Genomic DNA, 21,815 nt, shown 5'->3' on the forward strand with positions numbered 1-21,815 from the left:
AAAAAAAAAAAAAAAAAAAAAAAAAAGACACAGAATCATTAATTCTTAAGTTTTACTGTTCTCTCTTATAACACCACTGGGGAACCCTAGGCAGGTAACAAGACATCCATGTATCAGGAAGAACACACAGAGAGGTATGGACCATATGTAGGTGTGCATGTGGCTGGAAATCCTGGGAATATTTTAGGAAGGGAGGTGGGAGATCCTTAAAAACACAGCATATCTTAAAATACATCCTTCTGCTCCATAATAGAATGCTCCCTAAACGTTATATTTATAGGGCCTCTACTGCAACAACAGRGATCCAAACATACATGGTGCTTTCATTTGTTTGATTTAAGCTTTCTGGGGAGTTTCAGTTCAGTTACTTTGCATCTATAGTTTTCAATAACTTTTTGACAGAAGCAAAACGCAAGATGTGATGAAGGGTCCTCATCACATGATCCTCCTCCAAAAATATTAATACAGGCAATCCTGCCCCCCCGTATTGTCATCACAGGCAGGAGGAAGAAAAGGCAGGTTATAGTTGTGGGGGATTCCTTACATGGCACCAGGCATGATGGCATCTAATGGGGTTCACCTTTCCCAAAGGGGGAAGAGGGTCCTGGGTCATGAGCTAGAGGGGTTCATTGAGAAGGTGATGAAACAGCTAGATTCGAGGGGTGAGGGAGGTGTCATCAGGGAAGCAGGTGATAAGGTAGGGGGTGGCCTGCCATGTCACTCACACCAGCCTAGTTCCAGAGCCAGTGATGGATGCCCAAAGCCTGGAGAGGGAAAATGGCAAAATACGAGAACTACCGAAGGTCCACGTAGTTAAGCTGCAGCTGCCTCAGCTAGAAAGAGGGGCACGTTGGGAGTCCAACTCAAATGCCTCCATGTAAACGCAGGCAGAATAAACGGGGAATAAACAAGGGGAATTGGAGACGCGCGTGCGGTTGCAAGGCCATGATCTCACTGCAGTCACAGAGACAGCTCTCACGACTGGAACGTGGCCATGGAGGGCTTCAGGCTTTTCAGGAAGGACAGGCCAGGAGGGCGAGGTGGTGGAGTTGCTCTTTGTGTGAGAGAGCAACTGTACTGTATGCACCTCAGTGTAGGGGAAGATGGAGCATGGATCAAGAGCCTGCAGGTGAGGACTAAGGGACAGGCCAACAGGAGAAGAGAAGGGCATGTGAGTGCAGAAGTGCATGCTCATGTGTGATGTCACAAGTGATGATGCCACAAACTCCTGTGTCATATGAAGAGCACGTCTCCGAGGCAAATCGAGACAGGACTGCTGAACCAAGAGGCTTCCTCCTCTTTGGTCTCATTCGGCAGAGTGTTTGATCACATGTTACAGGCTGGGCTTTGATCTGCAGCTAGCCCTTTGAAGAGCTTATTCCTACACAAGCTACAGATGCATGCATTTCATGTTCTCTCCATAATAGTTCACAGTGTAACACCACCTCTATAAAATACTTCACACAATCTAAAAACATTTCTATTTCTACAAAAACAAGGGAAACAAAAATGTCTATTTCCAGTGGAGTCATACGTCAAAATCAGATTAAAAAGTCATACATTTGCTTCACAAGGAAAGCAGTAAACCACCTTTCCTTCAAACAACTGAAATTTTATGGGTTGGACCGTTATGTAGAACGGTAAGACATATTCCAGGCTAAAACTGCAGATTTCAAAAGAAAAAAAAAACAAAAAAGAGTCCAAATGTTTATTAAAGTGTCTGCCTCAAATGTTTGATTATCTAGAAAAACAGATGTGCCTCTGTTCTTAACAGTTTGTGTGAGATTTGTTGTTGCTTAGATGATCTCTCCTACTCTGGAGGTCTTCAAAACCCGCCTGGATGCCGCCCTGTGCCACATGCTCTAGGTGTGCCTGCTTGAGCAGGAAGGTTGGACTAGATGATCTCTAGAGGTCCCTTCCAACCTTAAATATTCTGAAATATTCTGAAATCTCCAAAGAAGAGCCGAAGCAGCAGCCASTGACCGTGCAGCAACCATTACCTCCTGCTTTAGTGACAAATGGCATAACAACTCCAAATTGTCCAAAAATACACAAAGGAGCTTTTACAGCCTAAAACTGTATTCTATCTGAACATTAAGTACAAGAGGGGGACCTTTAAAATATATTACTGCTTCTCTTGAGTAAAACAAAATAAACAGGTTGTGATCAAATTTCTCTGCCCAGAGTGGGCTCACTCTCTGGCCAGCAGCATTTTGAGGACTTTCTCACAATTACAAAATTGCTGAGGTTGGAAATGATCTCCGCACACCAAAATCCCTGATCAAACAGGGTCTCCTAGAGCAAGTTGCCTGTGACTGTATCCAGGCCTTAGGGGGATCTATCTCCAAAGATGGAAAGTCCACAACCTCTCTGGGCAACCTCTTCCTGGGCTCAGTCACGCTCAAATCAAAATGTTTGTCTATAGTCAGACAGAATATAAAGAAATAAAAATGTTTTATTTCTCCATATTCAGACAGAATATAAAGGGCTGCACATAATAGGCTACAAAAACTCTGCAGTCTCTCTAAGCCCCAGAAAAAAAAAATCTTATTTTCCTTCACCATCGGAGGCCTGACTGTTGTGTTGGCTCCCTGCTCTTCTCAGCACTCATCATTCATTACCCCTGTTGAAAGCTTCATGCTGACTTATCTCTTCCCTTCTGCCTTTCCCTCCCTATGCCCACAGAGCTTCTTCCCTCCGCAGTTCTCCCAAGCCCAGCTGCTCTCACAAAAGCCAGGGTCACTCTTCCCCCTCAAGGGTGCCAGCTGATTCAGAGGGCAGTAGTCAGAACCAGCTACACCCTTTTCAAGGGAACAGAACACGCATTAACTGCAAACAAACAAACAAAGTAAATTCCACCACTTGCGAAGAATTTGTCTGGCTGAACTTCAGGTACCTGAAAGCTGAGCACCTTGTGAGCCAGGTGTCTAAGCTCCCTCCATAGCGGGCAGAGGGAGATAAGCCCCTTCAGAAAAAGATCCTTCTGCAGTCCAACAGGTCTCTAAGTTAGGTGAAGTACCTCTCCCCATCACTACTGCCTTTCAACTGCGGTCAAATCTGAGGGCCACTGAACCTTCAGCAGATGCTTCTGTCTGTATTACTGTGAGGAAAAATCATATACGGCTGTGCTGTCGCACTGCGTAAGAACTGGTAACTTTAACTGGGTAAGAACACATTTCGCCCTAAAACCTGAGGCCTGCTTGACAAAAAACACTTCACAAAGGCTCTGAATACAAAGCACAGCCACAGGTAAAGCAGAGTCAGAGCATGGAAATGGCTTCATCTTTTATTCTACACACAGGTCTCCAGAAGTCTCTTGTTTACAAAGTGACACATTTTCTCTTACCTGCGTTGCACATGAGCAGCAAGCAAAGGCATGTACGTATATAGAAGCAATAATAAAGGTCTTACGCCCACTTCCAAGGGAGCCAATGTTATCAGAAAGTCTTTGTGCTTCCCTCACATTGAAAGAAAACTTCACACAAAAGACATCTCCCTTCCAAACACACGTATGCGCACGAATACTAAACACCACTCACCTTTTAATCCTTATCACAAAAGGAGATAGATCTTCAAGAATCTAGAAAGGTTAAATTGTTATTCTCTATAGTATTAAGCACGGTCTCCTATCCCTTGAGCACTGTGTTTAACCTCCAGCTTGTCTTCCGCTGGTTCATGCAAAAGGATTTATGCCCCCAATCACTTGTCTGGACAAGTTTCTTCCATCTCTAATGAAATCAAGTCTGTGTGAACATAGTTATCTACTTGAAATTATGTGAACATAAAGATTTGTTCAGCAAATGAAATGATCAGACCCAGGCATACTTGGGCAAGTTTTCAAATACAAGGCTGTAAAATTGTCTTTTGAATCTTAACTCATCATCTAAAATTAAACTGTTTTTCATTTTTGCAGCAGCAGCAAGTCATCAAACCAGTTTATTTTGTTACAAAAGCCTGCTGTGGTCTGATGAAAGAAACATGAATGCATTAGCCCTTCCTTCTGTTTCTGTAAAGTCACCCAACCTCTGACCGACCRGTCTACAGCCCTATACTTATTTATTTTTAATTTTAGGTTCATTTAATGCATGTACACTTCTGTTCTATATTACAGTGTTGTGAGCTTCTTCTGAGCTCACAAGTCTCTAGAATTTGTGATTCCATCTCCTTTTCATCCTCCACCCTCGGAGACACATCCATTCTCCCTGCTTTACTTCCCCTTGTCCTCTACCAATCTTCTATCAGGTAGCCCAAGGGTGCTGCGGTTTTGACCTCACCAACTCTCCACAGATTCTGTTCTGTGGGGAGGAAATGGGGAACCTTTGCCAGGCTGAGAGAGCATTTTTATTTGCCTTGGCTCTTCTGGCCTATGATTGAGCAATGCTGCTGAGAACAGAAAACTGTTTACTGTGTATCTCTGCAACAACCAGTGGGGCAAATTTAGGCACGAGAAAGCAGGAGCAATTCTGAGTCAAGTATGAACTAGAGCTGACCAAGTTTTGAAGACAACTGACATACCAAGTCAAAGTTGGTCAGAAAAACAGAGATAAAGATAAAATGACTAGCTATCATGTAGTATTATCTGGGTGGAATAAAGGATATTTAAATTATCTGACAAGTTGGAAAAGGAAGCACAACAAGTAACTAACTGCACGTGTCTGGGAAAAAAAAAAGAAAAAAAAAAGTGTGTGTGATTTGACCGTCTTTAAAAGTGAATTATTTGGCCTTCTGATGCTTTTCAGCTGCCTTCAAAAGGTCCAGAATTTCATCCATTTACTTACCCACCTATAAAATCATGTTAAAAAAAAAACAGTTATGTTTTGGGATTTCATTAATTCATGATAACGAAGTATTTGGAAAACATCCAGTGAAAGTCACTGCAGAGTTGCAAGACATAATTTTTAGTCTGAAGATATCTTGGCTGAGTTTTCTCCCACAAGAACAGGAATAATTAAAAGTTTTCTTTTCCTTGGATATTTTAGAGACAGAATCTTTTGCACATTTTACATTTGCAAAAGCAGTCCCGATATCCGAGCTTCGCACTTTGCGAAGCAGAAAGAATTGCTTCAAAATTCAACCCTTTTTCCCTAGCCAAACAAACCGTGGACCATCCAGGGAAATACAGCACACAGACACACTGAAAGGCAAAACTCTCAAGTGTGCTGCTGACCCCAGAGATCCTTCCCACAGTGGCTTATCTGGGGAGAGAGAGATAGAGCTYTCCTTTCTACACTGTGTCCTGAGGCCTCTTCTATCCAGAAACAACCTTTCCCTTGGAGGCAGCCGTGCTGCCATCTCTTCCCACATAGCTGTGAAGAGCCCAGAAATCATTTATTATTTGTGTTATAGCTTATGTTTAACCCCCTTGCTGTGTTCTCGACTCGCTGTACTAGTCTGTGTGCCTCTGCATACTAAAAGATTGCTCATGGATCGTTCTTGAAGACCTTGCCCTCTGAACAGACACCAGGAAGAGCAGAAAACAGATGCAGAATTGATCCCTGTTTCAGGGTAGGAAAGTAGGACAGAGACAGTAATTTCTCAAGGGCAMCAGGAAATACAAAATTCACAAGGACCCTAAATTGTGTCCAACACTGAGCTCGAGCCTTCTGAATCCTATCCCACTTCAACCATTCTGTCCCTCTGATTCAATGCTGCTTCAATTCGTGACTGGCACTCTGACTGATGGCTGTAAAACAGGCTGCAAAACCCAGCCCCTGCCTGGTCAGCCTCAGGGAATGTGAGAGCACTCTTAGGAATATGAAGAACTGGTGCTCGCTCCTCTTCTATCCTGACCTCATTGTGCTCCCTCAATCCCTAGAAAGGGCGAAGAGAAAGGGAAAACTTCTAACAAGGAGGATACAGGAGAAATCCCAAGTGCAGCTCTGGCGCAGCCCRTCATACTGTAAGTGAAAGCTGCTAAAAATTCTGCTCAGGTGGCCCTGCAGTAAAACACAAAATGTCAGCCTAAACCAAGCAGACCAGCAAGCAGCATCCTAAATTATTCATCTTCTCAGCATTTGAGCCATTCACTTTATATGCCACTTTTCAAATGCCTTTGTTTAGTTAATGGTGTCCAGAGAGAGTAAGACCGTCGCTAAAGGCTGAAATCTCTTGCTGCAGCTGTTCTCAAAGCTGTCAGCTATTACAAAAGGGAGGATTAAAAAAAAAAAAGACAAAAAAAAAGAAACACCACTACCACCACCACAATTTTTTTTTCTTAATTTAAATACCCATCATCATCAGAAAAAAATAAAGAAAAACAAAGTTTAAAAAAAAAATGCTTCTTTTTGGTGTAAGAGAAAAAGCTCAGGCTAACCCATTTGTCTCTGCCCAATTCTGAGCCTTCTGCAATGCAGCTTAAGCAAAAAGGTTTAAGCACAGCGCTGTGGCCACAGCACGCATGTCTTGCGTCACCAGGGCAGCATGTAGTGCACCGAGGGACTTGGAGCCTCTGCACGACCTGCTGCAAAGTACAGAGCAAGCAGGGCTCCCGTACCACTAAGGAAGCCAGCCGACCCCTCAATGGGAAAGCCACACAGAGCTTCTTCCAGGAGTGCTTAGTCCCCATAGATGACCCTCTCCAGTGTACTGATAGACTCATTTATCACCAAGAGTGCTCAAGGAAAGCTCACTGGGCTCTGMAGCTGCTTTTCTATTTGGTTATGATTAGCTCTACTACCCATTTGTTACCGAGCAGATACCGAGTAAGAAGTCTTCTCGGATAAGAGTTCCTTAGGTTTGATCATCCTCTTCGCTTGTTTACTACAAGCGATGTTAAAAAAAAATGCTGAGCACATCCAAGAATTGACTGCTTGTAAGCTGCTAAACAAATGCCATGAAGCCTTTGGGGACCACCTCAGTCAGCCTCAGGATGCTGAGGAACACACAGTCATCACAATCCTGTGAAAGAGYGAGTGCTTTACCCTCCTTTCTCTGCACAGTTATAACTTGCTCTTTCCAACACTTTCAACAAGCGCCTTCCTGTGCTGACTCTTGCCGACTGCCCTCTGAAGTGCTTTGGAAAAAGCCCCTTCAGCCTGACAGTGTTCCAGCTTATTATTAGTTTTGTTTTTTTTTTTTAAACTGACAATAGCATTCCTACTACTTCTTAGCTTGAAGTTTGTATGACAGCATCATAAACTATTGTGTTCCAACCAGAAACAACAACAAAATTAAGCGAAATTAAAACAAAACTATTTGTAGCCAACGAAAGCCAGAATCGGGAAGACCGGCTTTGAATCTATTCAAAGCAAAGGTTCTGCAAATATAAAGCCACTGTGACTAGGAGGTATTTTCTTTCCCTGACCAAATGACCTCCATCATTTCTCATCAGCATCTTCTGAAAATACTGCTCCCTTTCTCCAAGAAAAGACTGTGCTCACAAGGAGTCTTATTTTTTGCTTAAATGCATCTTTTCAGGGATTAGTTTTTAGGTATTCAAAAACATCACTGTATAGTGTAAAGGAGTTTAAATATAAAAATAAAATTGCTCCTTGCTATTACTAAACAGAGCATAAGGGGAGCAATGAAAGTAACAGCATGGACAGACACTAACCCCAGACTAAATGTTCTGGAAAAGCTCTGTGCTTTTATGGACTGAACACATTAATAAATCCACCCTCAAACACTTCAGCAGCTAAAATAGAAATCAGTGGTCCAAAAAAGGAAGAAAAGAAAAAAAAAATCACCTACAGACTGTGATCCCAGCAAGAAAATACGGCCTAGAAATCCTAATGACCAACCCCGTGTCTTACTGACAAAGACTGTATTTTCACTAAAGGAATAAAAAAAGTGTGTGTGTTATATATGTGTATATATAAAACATAATATTATATATATATATTTATATAAAAATATAAATTTATATATAAAACACCATTTAAAAAAAAAATGCTAAAAGCCTCATGCAGGCAAGGTGAGTTTTAACCCATCGTGGCTGGGAAGAACCAGCCCTAGGGAGCACCCTGGGGATTACCTTTGCTCAGCCCAGCAGTGGTAAAATGACGTTGTGTATTTGTCTATCCCAGGCTGGAAGCACACAATCACCTGGTATGTTAACAGCCTCGCTCTTTTTCTACCAGGGTGATAAACATATCCGTTTTCATTAATCCATCCAAGGCCCTGTCCAGACTACTTAAAAGATACGGTATTTTGAAATGCATTAGCAAACTTTACTTAGGAAGGAAGCAAATACTAAAATAAGCTAGGCAAAATAAGCACTCCTTTTTTTTCTTTCTTCCTGTGGTCACCTTTTAAATTAAATATGATCCATGTATATTGGATATTAAATCTGTAACGTCACTTTCAGAGACACGGCCTGTGTTCAAAGCCTGCGCAGAAGCTAAAGGGAAAGACGGAATACAGATGGGATATGGAAGCCTTCACTTTTGTAAAATAAAATCTACAGATAGACAGCTAGCAGCAAAGCCTGAGCCATAAAAAAAATTAAAAAAAAAAAAAAAAAATCCCACCACCACTAAGCCTCAGAAAGAAAGTTAACCCTTCTGAGGCCTGAGTAGACAAAGTTACGTAATTCTCAGCATTTTATAAGAATCCTGTGTTCCTCATAGAAAGCTTAAAATAACAGGTAATTTTTATTACACCCACCTAGTGCTTTGGGACACATTTAGCTGGAGCACAAAGGGAGCCTTTGTGGTCCCTGAGCCAGTCTGGGAGGCTTCTTCCACACCTACCCGCAGATGAAATGGGTCCTTGTCATCTCCGATCAAGCTAAATGCGGATCCGCGGAGCTGAAAGGTCCTGGTTCTTAACCAACAAAAGGAGCTTCTCTAGAAAAGGGATGGAAGGTATTTTAAGTGGGGCTTTCACCTTATGAAGCTTTGCAGAGCAAGGCCTAAAGACTGTGCATGAAGAGGGCTCTGCGGCCACACAGCAAGTCAAGGATGATCAGTGACCCGGGCTGCTAGTACCTTGTGGCACACCAGGCATTTTTTTCAGTTTCCAGGGAATATTCAGCTTCCCTATCCTTGCAAAACACAGGGCAGGGCGGCAGCATGGGAACAGGCCCGAGGAACCCACCAAGGCCTAGCTGAAAGGCAGAGCCAGTCATAAGGGAGAGGGGAGAGCAGGTGGGGACGGTGAGGCTTCCGCCTGCCGCAATGGCTTCCAGAGTTAATGCTGCTGCTTTCCAGGAGGGCACACGGGACCTTTGACTGGGAACTTCCCCAAAACGTCTCAAAACTGCAGCTGAGAAGGGGCTTTGTCAACCGAGGATACTGAAGTATGACAGGGACTGGCAGTAAAGGAAGTGACAAAAACCTTGTGTGGGCCAGGTGGGCTTTTCTGCAGCTGGGCACGGAAAGCGCTCCTGCAAGCCCCAACAGGAGGCCATGGCACCAGCTGCCTTCCCTCTACCAGAAGTTTCCAGAACCTTCTCTCCAGAGGCAGAAAAGAGCAAAGCCCTCTTGGCAGAGGCTGCTGATCACCGCTAACAGAAGTGACTTTCAACACCTGGTCTTTCCTGTTGGGGACCAAAGCGAGCCCAGGAACTCCAGTTTCATGTGACACCTAAGAGCCGGCATCCGACAGCAACCTGCTGGCAGAGCACACCACAGCTGAAGCAGCACTGCCTCCTAAAAGGCCCCGGTGCCACTGCTGCCTCCTGCTTTTGGTTCCCAACTCCCCGCACAGGCCTATTTCAGCAAGCGTGAAATCCTGCTTTCTACAGGGGACCTCCTATCTCCTCCAAATGKGTGACTTTGAGATGCTGGCATGCAGAGGACTGAGAGGCTGGTCACCTCCAAACCATCATCACTGCACGAGGAAGGAGAAGCCCAGATCTAAGCCCAGTTCAGGCTCTGGGAGCCAGCTCAGCAGAAGGGTCTGCCTGGGAGGGCACGATGTCCCCGCCGACACCTCCTCGGCCAAAGAAATCGTTGTGACCCCCAGCTAAGGGACCTTGGCGCTCGCTGCCAGTGCAGCCTTTTCATTAGGCCCCTAGACACTAATGTGGAAATTAAAAACTGAAAGTGCAGAATCCGATGACTGACCCTAAATAACATCTAAGCAATTCAATCATGTCTTTCCCACTGCAGGCCTTACAGACAGCAGGACATCGTAACTGGTATTGATCTGTTTGCTACCCTAGCTGGTAATGGTCTGGCGCTGAATGCATGTTTTTTATTATTATTGCATGATTCTGGCTACCTGCAGGTGACTGATAACATGAAATGCTTCATCAGAGAACCAGATTAATAAAGCTCCCTGAAGCACATGATGCCTTTTGCTGTCAGCAGTCTGAGCAGAGCTCGCTGGGCTACAGGGAGAACTGCGTTGAAACAGCAACGAAGGTGCTACTCGACAGTGAATACACGACTCTTGGGAGCTCAAAATGCTCTTTATAAATTTCCCCAAACTACTACCTATATTATGTATCACAAAAACGTCATGCTGCTAATGCATTTCTAAAGACTGAACATGAAATTTTTGGCCTCATACACAGTTCCTTTCCGTTCCAGAGATTCACAGAAGGGCTACGTAAACAAAAATCTTCAGAGCAGCAACACAGTTCGGCTCAGACTATTATCCCCATTTAACTGATGCGATACTAACTGAGGCAGAAACGCATTGAATCTTTCATCCAAGGTCACACAAGAAGGTCAGGAATGGAACTAGTGCAGACTCCAGCTCGAGAGGGTTCACCCGTTTGTTTTAAACCACTAAATCTCTCCTTCAGCTGTTTGCCATTGATGCAAAAGGACAAAAACCTGTTTATACTCAAAATTCCCAATATAAAAATATTGGGAATTTAAATATATAAATATAAATATATAAATATAAAAAGATTGYAGGTTAGAATGTAAAGCAAATATATGAAATTCACTTTAGCAGTATGTCACAGTACAGGGGACTCACGTCACTTTTGGTTAGGATTGGCAGTTCACCGAAAGTTCTTCAGACTACTAAAAACTACACAGTCACCCAGGACCACACACCTGATGTAGACTTCTGGTATCACATGCTGTAAACAACATTTTTGTTTGTATGTCAGCATAGTTTAAAAGACTCAAAATAAAAGCACTGATTTCTATAGCATTACAAATGTTTTATGAATACTAAGTAATCATTAGAACAATTCGCTGGCAACATGTGACCAGCAGCTGTTCCAACTAAGGAGCTGCATCAAGAGATGGTAAAAGAGCAAAGCTGTGGTTTTAGACTGAAGCATTAACATAAGGCCTCTTAACTGCTCCAGAGGCCAAAACATAAACACAAATAAACAAGACATCGATGTCCACGAGCTCAGGCAGTGATGACAGGATGTCCTGGTGGGCATCCCCCTGCTCCAGGGTTGCAGTTTCTGTGCTAACCCTTTTCTTCTTGATCGCATGGGACAGCAGATACCCACTCCTTTTCAGTCTTCTCAAGAGCCCCTAGCATGTCTCTTCCCTGACCACATGCTTATGCTACTATGGACAAACTTTCTTTCCTATTGCATTTTAGCAGAACAGCTCTACCAAAAAGGCACACTGCGCTGTGTTTGCCCCAGCCATCCAAATAATACCATGTCTTCAAAACACACATAACCTCTTTTCCATCCAACTCTGGCTGCAGTTAGCAGTCTTTCATTTCAAAAGGTTTGTTTCCTGTATAAGTCTCCTTTAATGAAATTTTAATTCCTCTTCCTAGTTGTCTAGAGCAGTTACCTCTTTGCCACAGGTTTAATAGGTTAGCGAACAAGTTCATTTACCATAGCTTCTCTTCCTAAAATGCAAATTACATTACTTCTTTAAACTTGATCCATAAGCATCTTCCACATTCATGAGCTCTATTTCTTAACTAAGAAAAGTCTCCTTTTTTCATGACAGATAAATAAAAATGTATTCCTTTACATTTTGAAAGGGCTAAGCATTGATATTCTGTTGTTTAATGTATATCTTTTCATTAATATATTCAGTTTTTGGAAACTGCTCAGATACATATCTTTCCATCTTTCTCCGAGTACTTTTCTCTTCAGAAAAAGGCCCCGAATAATTGGGCAGCCTGCCCTTTGCAAATGTTGTTGCACAGTGCTCTCAGCTGTGCTCTTTGTGCTGCAGTTTATTTTATGGGTATCTGCAGATAGCATCAGCTGCAGCGCAAAGCAACCACTGGAGCAGAAATCAAACTGCCAGGCACCTCTGCCTGTCACCTGTCAGCCACAACAGTCTGATTACATGAGTATTCCTTACAGCATTTCTTGAATTCCGCTAAACCAGACTCCCAGTTACTATGGGAAGAGGCAGGTACGACAGAGAAGAGCTTTCAGCTAACTATTGCATCATTTTAAATACATGTCAAGTCTAAGAGCTGAAAGTATGACTACTGCAAGCCACTCTTCCATGTCCGGGAAGGCAGGAAAGCTCCATGCAGATGTATTCCCGGCTATCTAAAGCCCGCGAATTCCCAGTTTTGCAGCACACTTCAGAATCAAGCAAAGACAGGAGGCATCTTCCAGGTCCCAGGTTTATAAGGGCAAGTCCAAACAAAGCATATGCAGTGCTGATAGTGGAAGGCAATAAAATAATTAAAGTTAAGATCTCTGAAAGAGAAAATTATGCCTTTATTATTACAACACTGCTCTAAAACTTGACAGAGACCTTTTGGATGAGATGCCTGAATTCTTGAGCAACCTTGGATAACATTTGCTTCCTAAGCCTCCTTCCCACTTGTGAACTGAAGGAAATCTTTTTTTTTTTTTTGTCACCATTTGTCTATTTACGCTCTAATCCATTTGGGAACAGCCCCCTGCTCATGTACTTGCAGCTTCAACTGAACCCTACTCTTCAGTGAGGCCTCTTTATGTTACCCTAATAGAGTCAAATCAATCTCTAGAGAGAGCGCTCAAGATAACCAGGGCAGTGCCATTATGGTCAAAAGGAAATTGTTTGAACTGCCTCCCACACCCCTAAAAGCAATGTCATAACGTATTATGCTACAGCTTACATACTGCACGTCACAGGGTCACAGACACTGGGGACTGCGGTAGGGAGTGAGGTTAGGAATAACATGCATCTTTTTTGTTATTTTCAGTTATTCAATTAAAAAGTGATTCGCTGGCAACAGTACCAAACACAATTGTTTTTGGCTTCCTAGCTTTTAGAAGAAACATTCATCACCGGGGCAAGTCAGCTCTCTTCAGTTTGTCTGTAACAGAAACGTGTTTGGAACAGGGCAAATTACTACATGCCAAATAATCAGTGAGGGGAGCACCCTCAAGAGGAAAGCCAGGGCTCTAGCTTGCCAAAAGGAAGAACTTTACTGGGGGCCTAGTCCAGTGGGAATAGAGAAACCAGAGAGCCACTCAGTTGGTTTTCAAACATATGCCCCAAATTTGAGTGAGGAGGGTTGAAAGCATTTATTATTATCCAAAAGGCCTGAACTCTTTCATGCTTCTCTGTTACACAAAAGGAAGGGTACAGGAAGGCTATCTCTGCATACCTGCCTGCTCACACGTACCAGCAGCTCCTGCAAAGCTCAAACTGGAGGTCAGACCATCAGGACTGTGTGTGTCCAGCACCAGGCAACTCAGGGAGGCTGCGGGCCCCAAACCAGACAGATGGGCAGCTGAAGCGTGGGTGCCAGCTGCTCAGAAAGGCCCCAGACAGGCTGCTCCAAGACGGGTGTGCAGATGGGGAAAAGCCCAACGTCGGGCAGAAAGACACCAGGAGGGCTGAACGGCTGGACGCGCACACTAGCCAGGAGCTCAGGCTTCCCCAGCTGCTCTCCCCACTCTGCCTTCTCTCTCCCAGCTCTCGTGCTCCTGCTGATCACGGAAGGCTCCAGCATCTCCAGACGTGCATCTCCCTAATTCTGCCCCTCCTCAGCTTATTTTGGGTGTTGGCAATCAGACACAGAGCATCAAGGAACAAAAAAAAGTGAAAGACAAATGGCCCCCATAAAAACATTTGGACAGATAAACAGCTTAGTAATCACTGCTGTTCAACAGCAACTTGCAAACTGAGGAAGAAAATGTTCTGCAAACACTTTGCTCTGTTTCATGATGAATTCTCAAATTATGAAGCCTGAGTCAGGAATGATTAATTCATCTAAAGAGATTTCTGTGACACGATGCAACACAGCTAATGTAAATAGAACCCAGGGAACTGTTACAGCAGCACAATCTCGTGATTATATTGATACCTAGTGGAAAGGGGACAAAAACTGTGGGGTATCCTAACCTATGAACTGCAGAACTGTACCAGTTCTATTGCATACAGCATTAAATAATTGCATACAGCATTAAGGCAGTAATTTATCAACCTGCATAACAAGGTTTAATTGTACTGTTTAGAAGAGAGTTTAAATGATTCTGACAAACCATGGAAAAATCAACGGAACTCAGGAGCATTGCAGAAATCCCATTCCTACTGAAAATGCAAATATGTAAATGAAAATGCTCAACTGTCCATAGGGGTTCAGCCCCTTGTAGGTGCTTCCTTTCCTTGAAAAATCTAGTCTTGTTTCAGTGACCACTTGTAGAATTCAGAGATTAACCCTAGTAACCTACATAAACATCAGAAGGAAACACTGTTCTCAAGATGGGCTTCAGAACGGCCTGCTCAACTTTTACTGGCTTGCCCAGCAGCTGCAACAATAAGTAAAGCAAAAAATCCCTACGGGGAGCTTCCAGGACAGAGAGAATAAGGTGCAAAGAGAAGATTGTCATGCTGGGAAGTTACCTGACTAGTCTGGGATGCAGCTGCGGGAAAAGGTTGAGCTGGAAGTCAGCAATCAGAAGACAGGAGAACAAGCACCATAGCTGATGGAGAAGAGAACAGAAAGGCTTCAGATGAGACCAAAGATAGAAACAAACTGGCTGCACTCCAAGAGCTTAAGCCACGTGTAGTTAGGGATGGTGGTGGTTCCCAAGAGCGCAGCGACCCAAGCAGCCCCTCACTGGAAACGTGCCACTGTGTGAAGGGAACACAAGAAGCTCCAAGGTCTGCGGAGCTGCTCTTCACCTCCCCTGCTTGCTACCCACAGGGGCAAGGGTGCCGTGAGCACAGAGCCAGCAGGGCTCGCAAGGGATGTTTAATGAAGCATTTATAAGCTATTTTATAATAATGAAATTTCTTTTGTTTATTTGGCAGAGACCTTCACATTACTRGCAAATATTAACTAATTATAAAAACAGCACTAAATCCCATTTTATTTTTAGTATTGTGCAGCTAGGTGTATTCCATTTTATGAACAGAACTTTAATAAGCTAGGCATTTATCCTCATTCTTTATCCAGCCCTAAACCAAGGATCTTCAAACAACATCTTGCTTTGATTTGGGAAACTCCTATCACCTCCCTTTGGATGCCTTTTGTTGAAGTGTGCCCTGACTGCCTCTCTCTACAACACCAAGAGCAGACTACAAGGGCTGTGAACGTCCAGAGCCTTAAGATCCGATTTAGACATCGGATTCACCACAGAGCAACTACTACCTTCGCTGTGTATCGGAGATGTAATTAACAGCACACGTGATTAGATGATGTTCATTTTGCAAGGCGAAATTCCAGCACCTTTGCTCACTCCAAGCAGCACCTTGCTTCRAGAGCAATCCCAGTGACCTCGCAGGTGCTGCTGGCAGAACAGGGCACTCCTGCATTCAACATGAGGCAGAGAGACCCCATCAGTTACATGCTGGTCTCCAGCTTCAAAATTTGCTCCGCACCTGCCTTTACAAGCAGAGTGCATTCACATCAGAATCTAGTGTATATAAACAAATAAATAATAAAAGATTACAGACCGATCTAGATCTCTTAGAGATAAAACACTCCTTGCCTGACGCATTTACTTTAGTCACCAGCATACCAGTCCATGGATACCTCATGCTCTGCATGTAACCTTGCTAGGCACCGAAACTGCTGTGACCGTTCCTGCCAGCCCTCTCTGAGACAGATACTGTGACCACAATGTTTAGGTGGGACCTTCTCCAACTGCACCGTCTGGGAATGATAAAAGTTCGCTGAGAAATCTAAGCCACTTCTTCCTCAAGGACGAGCTACAAACACTGTCTGCAGAGAGAGATGCATTTCACACAAGGAGCACTCCTGAAAGCAGTTGTTAGTCCCTGTACATCCCCTTTATATACCTAAAGAATCAATTTGGCTGCAATTCTYACAGAGAACAGGAAGCAGGAGTATGCAACACATCTGCCTGTCTACCAAACAGACCTGTACTGAAAACACTATATAATCAATGCCTCAAACCCCAGACATCTGCCTCCACTGAAGGCAGGCGGGTACTCGTTTCTACTCATTTTGTCATAGAATTAACAATTAAAAGGGAAACACAAACAGTGTGGATAGGTCACCAGCAAGAAAGTTAGAGGCAGGGATTTARTTCCCTCTTCTGCTGTTCTCTCTTCTTGTGCTGCCCAGAAGAGCCATCAATTTAACCATGCCCCAGTTCTCCCAACAATCATTATTTTCTTCARCCCTAAACATGTTGCCTGAAAATGGGAAAGTAGGCAACTTCCCATTGGATAACTTATCCTTGTCTTTAGTAATCTAAAGCAGCTGTGGTGTCTGTGATGATATTAACATGTGAGCAGCAGGCTGAAACAAACAGAAATATGAAAAGGATATTGTGAGCACAAACAAAACAGCTGTATCTTGRAAAGTTTTAAAGACTAGAAAACTTAAACATGGAATTTGAAATAAATCTCAGATCACCATACTGTGTACATTACTCCTTATAGATATGGTGGTTGGCCTGAGTTTAACCTAAGTCAGATAAACAAGTTTTGCTCTGTTATAAGATGCTAACCCAGCAGAAAGACATTTGAAATACTGAATGTGGCCAAACTGGAGAGGGTAGGAGGTCTGAAAACACCTTTAATTTGTGGTTCCYATAGAAGAAAGTGTGGATCTGAAGAGCAACATATCCTGAACAACTTGTTTCCTCTTAAAATAAAAATCTGTGAGAAATATATCTTAGGAGTTTTATTCATAACATAAAATACACAAACTCTGACCCTGTTGCCTGCATTTTGTATTTCACTGCCTGGCTCCTTTGTGGCATATTGGCCTTCATTGATAAATCAAAACTGCAGATTCTTTTTAGACAGCATTTGTGCTTGACTCCACATTGCATACAGTATCACGCACACCTACTTACTCACCCCAAGAAATGAAAAAGAAAAGCTAGAAGCATTACCATGGCAAACAGCTACAAGAACTCAAGTTTGGGKTTTTTTTTTCCTTCCAAAAAACTAGAGGAACTGATTCTCCTTTTACAGCTTCATCSTAAGAGAACAGCACAGACTGCAGTGAACTATCATTTGATTTACACCAGCATGCTCAAAGAGTAACAGTTTGTTCCAGGGCTCTGAAGACCTGTGTTGTAGTATTCATGAATCTTTTTAACAGAGCCTTTTGCTTGGATAGCTTTCCATTCACATAAATATCATCACAAGATTTCATCATCTGGTTTCAGTAAGTTCAGTGGGGTTGCTAGAGGATTTGTAAATTGGTCCATCTGATCTCCACAGTAACACACAGCTTAGCTGTTTCAAAGAAAAGCTACAAACACAAGGCAGCCAAGGCAAACTGCGATGTTTTCATCCCCAGAGGCAGCACRCCAGTTTTTTACGTGTTCCCTGTCCTTCACTCAAGTACTTACAGGATCAGAAGGCCCGCAGAAGTCTCTGAACACTTTTGGAGGCTCGGGCTGTATAATCTCCATGGCTATGCAAGGGCCTGAGCACAACTCAGTAACCATCTCCTAGAGGAGAAAAAAGATGAAAACAAATCTGAGCACTGTAGAACACTATCAAGAKTTGCACACCTTCTCAAAACTAGACCCAAATTTACCATACAAATTAAGCATATTTAGGAAAGGAAAAGCATGAAACAAAGATATTGTTAGTATTCATAAYGGAAGAAACGTTTTCCAACTTGATTTACAGGGTGGAGATTAAAGTAAATTGGATATTCAGCTTCACGAGGATACTGAGTAACATGCAACAGCATCCACAACACTTTAGATTCTTTTGCAGTTATATCCTTACTGATCTTGGGCAGGATTTCACAGTGCTATCCTATAGCTTGTCACACTGTAGGCTGAATCAATGCAATACACTTTTTGGGGAAAAAAAACAGGGCAGAGAAAAAGGATCCATGATTGGATCCTTTTGGTCCACCACTGCTGGAATCACACTGAAATGATCTGTTTCCTGAGTCTCCCAGAGAAGAAGGTGCCATAGTGAGTTTTGAGCAGGCAGTGAAGATGAGTGTCAGCCTGCGTAAGCTAAAATTAACTCCTAGCATTGGTGCCAATTTGGAGTTTGTTAATCAGAGGTATAGATTGCACAAGCAGAAAGAATCTATTTTGATGTTCCAGCCTGACCTCCTTTATTAAAAACAGCTCTGGTAAATGGATCCTTGCCTATGATTCAGGCAGACGTGTTTTAAACAAATCAAGATAATTCATTAACAACACCAATAGGGCAAGAAGCAAGGAGAAAACACAAGGAGGAAGTAAGGGAGGATGAGGAAATATAAACAAGGTATCATATTCATGCCCAGCAACCATGGACAGGTTAGAGATCGGCTATGGCACAGAACAAGAAAATACAGAACGGGCAGACAGCAATAGGAAAAGAAGGATTAAGTCTCTCTTTGCTACCTGACAGCAGCTAACTGCATGAAGACTCCGACTGGAGCAGCATTGCTCCAGAGTTGGTGGYCTCATAACGAATTCCATGTTAAGGGCATAGGCTTAATCTCACTGCTCTCAAGTAAATGGGACAGAATTTTAGGCAAGAGGCTCTATTACCAACCTGTCCCTAAGACRTCTAGGTAGAAATATTCCTGAGAGAATGCAAAAAGAGAGCACAGACCAGCTTCATGCTCTACAATAGAATAAGAAGGTCAGTTCCATAAACTCTTAACTGCATTGGACTCTTAATACCAGGTCAAATGGCACAACCTCAGTTCCTGTTAACAAGCAATGAACTGCCAAAAGGTCACAGATCTGTATGATTTCATTGAATTCTTTCATGTAAGTAACTGTTAACAGGAAAGTTAGGAAAAAAATAGGCTTTTAACTTTACGTGAATCAACTGAACTATTCCCTGCCGGKTGTAGTTTTCCTTGATCCCCCCTCTCCTGTTGTTTCTGAATCAGTATCAATATCCCTGCAGCAGCAGCAGCGCATGGCACACGCCTGCACAGGGCTCCTCTTGTCCAGAGAAGAGTTTATAGAGAATTTATAAAGTCACTGCCTCTTTGGTAATACTCCAGGTTGCAGCTAAATTAAATTTAATTAAACTTTCTTCAGTAGATATTTATTTAACAATAACTGTGCAGGGCATATGGATTAGGGGATAACAAGCTAAAATTTGGGACAGGTGCTCAGATTTCTCTTTTTGCACAGAACTGCTATATACACAACATGGCAAGGTCCTATTTGACCAGCAAAGGCTACCTGATGGAAATGAGAGTGCAGGTTTTGAAAAGACACTTGGGATTTCTGAATGGCAAGTATCTTCTACCCCAATTATTTTGGAAAGATAAAAAAAAAAAAAAAAAAAAAAAAAAAAAAGACATCAGACTGTTCTGAGTTACAGAGAGGATAAGCCGTACTCTATTCTTCATTATCCTTTACCTCAACATACTTTTTCCTCTTTGGCCTTCACTGATAGTATCTGCTGCTGTTCCCAAGTCCTGTTCCTTGACCAGCACAACTGGCTTTCCCACATTTTTCTGTCTCACAGATCTCCTAAGTCCATGTAGATACCTCATTGATTTCAACTTAGTGCTTCTGGCACACAGGGCTTGTAGGACGGAGCCTCAAATTCTCACTTTTCTTCAAATCTCATCTAAAACATRTGCCCTTTATTGACCTGTCATGCATCACTTCCCTTTCTGAGTAATCCTCCAATTAAATTATTTGACTTAATTTTGCCATTTATTTGAGGGTTGCACAAAAGMGCTGTAAAAGATGGTAAAAAAGTTCCACTTTGGTTCAAAGCAAAGACCTCTACAGCCCTACAAGAATCTCTGGGTCTTGAAATCTGAGTTCTGCYGCGAAACTAGAAACTGCCTGATGACCTCCCTTTGGTTGTGCACAAAGGGCATTAAGCAGAAGAGACTTTATGAGTATTTCCCAATCTAATAGTAAACCACCACTACTCCAGACCTAATTAAAGAGGAACCTACAAAATCTGCTGAGATAAATTAGATTCAACGATCACTAAAGGGAAAAAGAGARGAAAAAACTGTCACACTGTCAGATCAATATTAGTAACTGGCCAGAGAAATTTTAATAATTTAACCATTTATAAATTTAAGATAAGTTGCATGGTACATAGCATGGCACTGAAGCTCAGCTCATTCCTATTTGCAGAAAGAACTGCAAAGCTCTAGAAGTTGTTGATACAGAAATACAAGCTCCTCTTTTCATATTCCTATGGTTCCATCTGCCAACAGGAAGTTTTATCTTAAGTACTCTGTGGCTTAATAATATGAAGAGTCTTACACGCCCACTGAGATGGCAGTATACCTTAAATTCTTCTCATTTTCTGAAGATCCACAAAAGTCAGATCAATAAGGCTAAAAACTACAGAAAAAGCATCAGTAAAGCACTCATAATACTTTAATAAATGAATACATATGCTGCTGCAAACCACTACTGCAATATTAAATTGAACAAAAATATAAATGTGAGATATTGCCATAACTCTACCAAAGTAAAGTAACTTAGCTAAGGACTTTTTTTCCAGTATTTTACAGATGGTTTGGCTCAAGAGTTCTCACAAAAGAACCAACTTTCCTTCCAGTTTCAAGTTTAAGTTTCAAAATGAGTTAGACCAAGCTAGAATTGGTCAAAAACAGGTTCCTAAATGAAATCCTATCACAAATACCAAAATGGAAAGACAGAAAAACTTCCTGATTTAATCAGGTATGATTTTTTTAATGTTTTTTTTCCTCACCTTATACCTACCAGATATTCAGCAACAACACCTTTGTAAATCTCATAGAACTCTTCCACATTTGCACGCTCCATGTTGAACTAAGAAAGAAAGAACATTAGCCAGTCTGTGTTAGAAAAAAACAGAGACCCCTTTTTAGCCTGCAAGCATTCAGGATACTCCTTTAAGTTTCACTAGGAAAAAGAGTGGCTTTACAGCTGCAATATGAGGTTTGTCAACAATTTAGCTAGAGATGCCACAGGCAAAATAGGATATGCTCTTTCCTGCTGCCTTTATTAAAGTAATCACTGTATTTTGTATGTCATGTTGACTGACAGCCACTAAATCAAAGATGATGATCTGTTTGTTGCATACTAGAGGGATAGTTGAGGGCATAATAGGGGCTAGTAGAGGGCATATTATGGTTACTTTGACTAAAGAAAGAGATTTTCTACCCTCAAGCTTTTCACAAAATACAGGGGCTATTCTCAGGAACAATCTTTGTGTTAGCTTCCTTTAAATTCTATGGGGACCAGGATATTAAAATCCTTTAAAAATCTCTGAGAATCCATTCCCTAGGTTTGCACTAAATTCGTAATAAGAAAGTCAAGGGAAAATATAAACAATCAATTCTCTAATCTTAGCATGTTTTCCAAAGAGAAAAACTGCTCCAGAGGACACCAGTTCTTCAGTTTAAATATAAGGAGACAGGTACAGAGAGGCAGGGGGTTGTGCATGTTCACGCAGYAGGAAGAAACAGATCAGACCCAACGAACCAAATAATAAAATACAAGTATCACAGGGACTGTGCTGAACCTGAAACACTGCTCTACAGCTTGCACGAGGGTCCTACACCTGTGCTTTGCTGTGAAGTACCCACAGCCCTTCTCCAACTTCTGCTTATCTGAGAAA

The 21,815-nt window shown here is 42.4% G+C and overlaps 1 protein-coding gene across 1 annotated transcript in view; it reads right to left on the minus strand.

Moving 5' to 3' along the window:
* NME7 (NME/NM23 family member 7) overlaps positions 1–21,815 on the minus strand; it is an 81,844-nt gene that overhangs the window by 14,971 nt on the left and 45,058 nt on the right. Inside the window, exons 9-10 of the mRNA XM_026044425.1 lie at positions 20,936–21,004; positions 17,612–17,713 (exon numbers count right to left, since the gene is read on the minus strand). Coding sequence (XP_025900210.1) covers positions 17,612–17,713; positions 20,936–21,004 — 171 coding nt within the window. The remainder of the gene's footprint in view (positions 1–17,611; positions 17,714–20,935; positions 21,005–21,815) is intronic.

This window comes from Nothoprocta perdicaria, unplaced genomic scaffold (genome assembly GCF_003342845.1).
Source record: "Nothoprocta perdicaria isolate Ctin4 unplaced genomic scaffold, notPer1 scaffold_362, whole genome shotgun sequence".
NCBI lineage: Eukaryota > Metazoa > Chordata > Aves > Tinamiformes > Tinamidae > Nothoprocta > Nothoprocta perdicaria.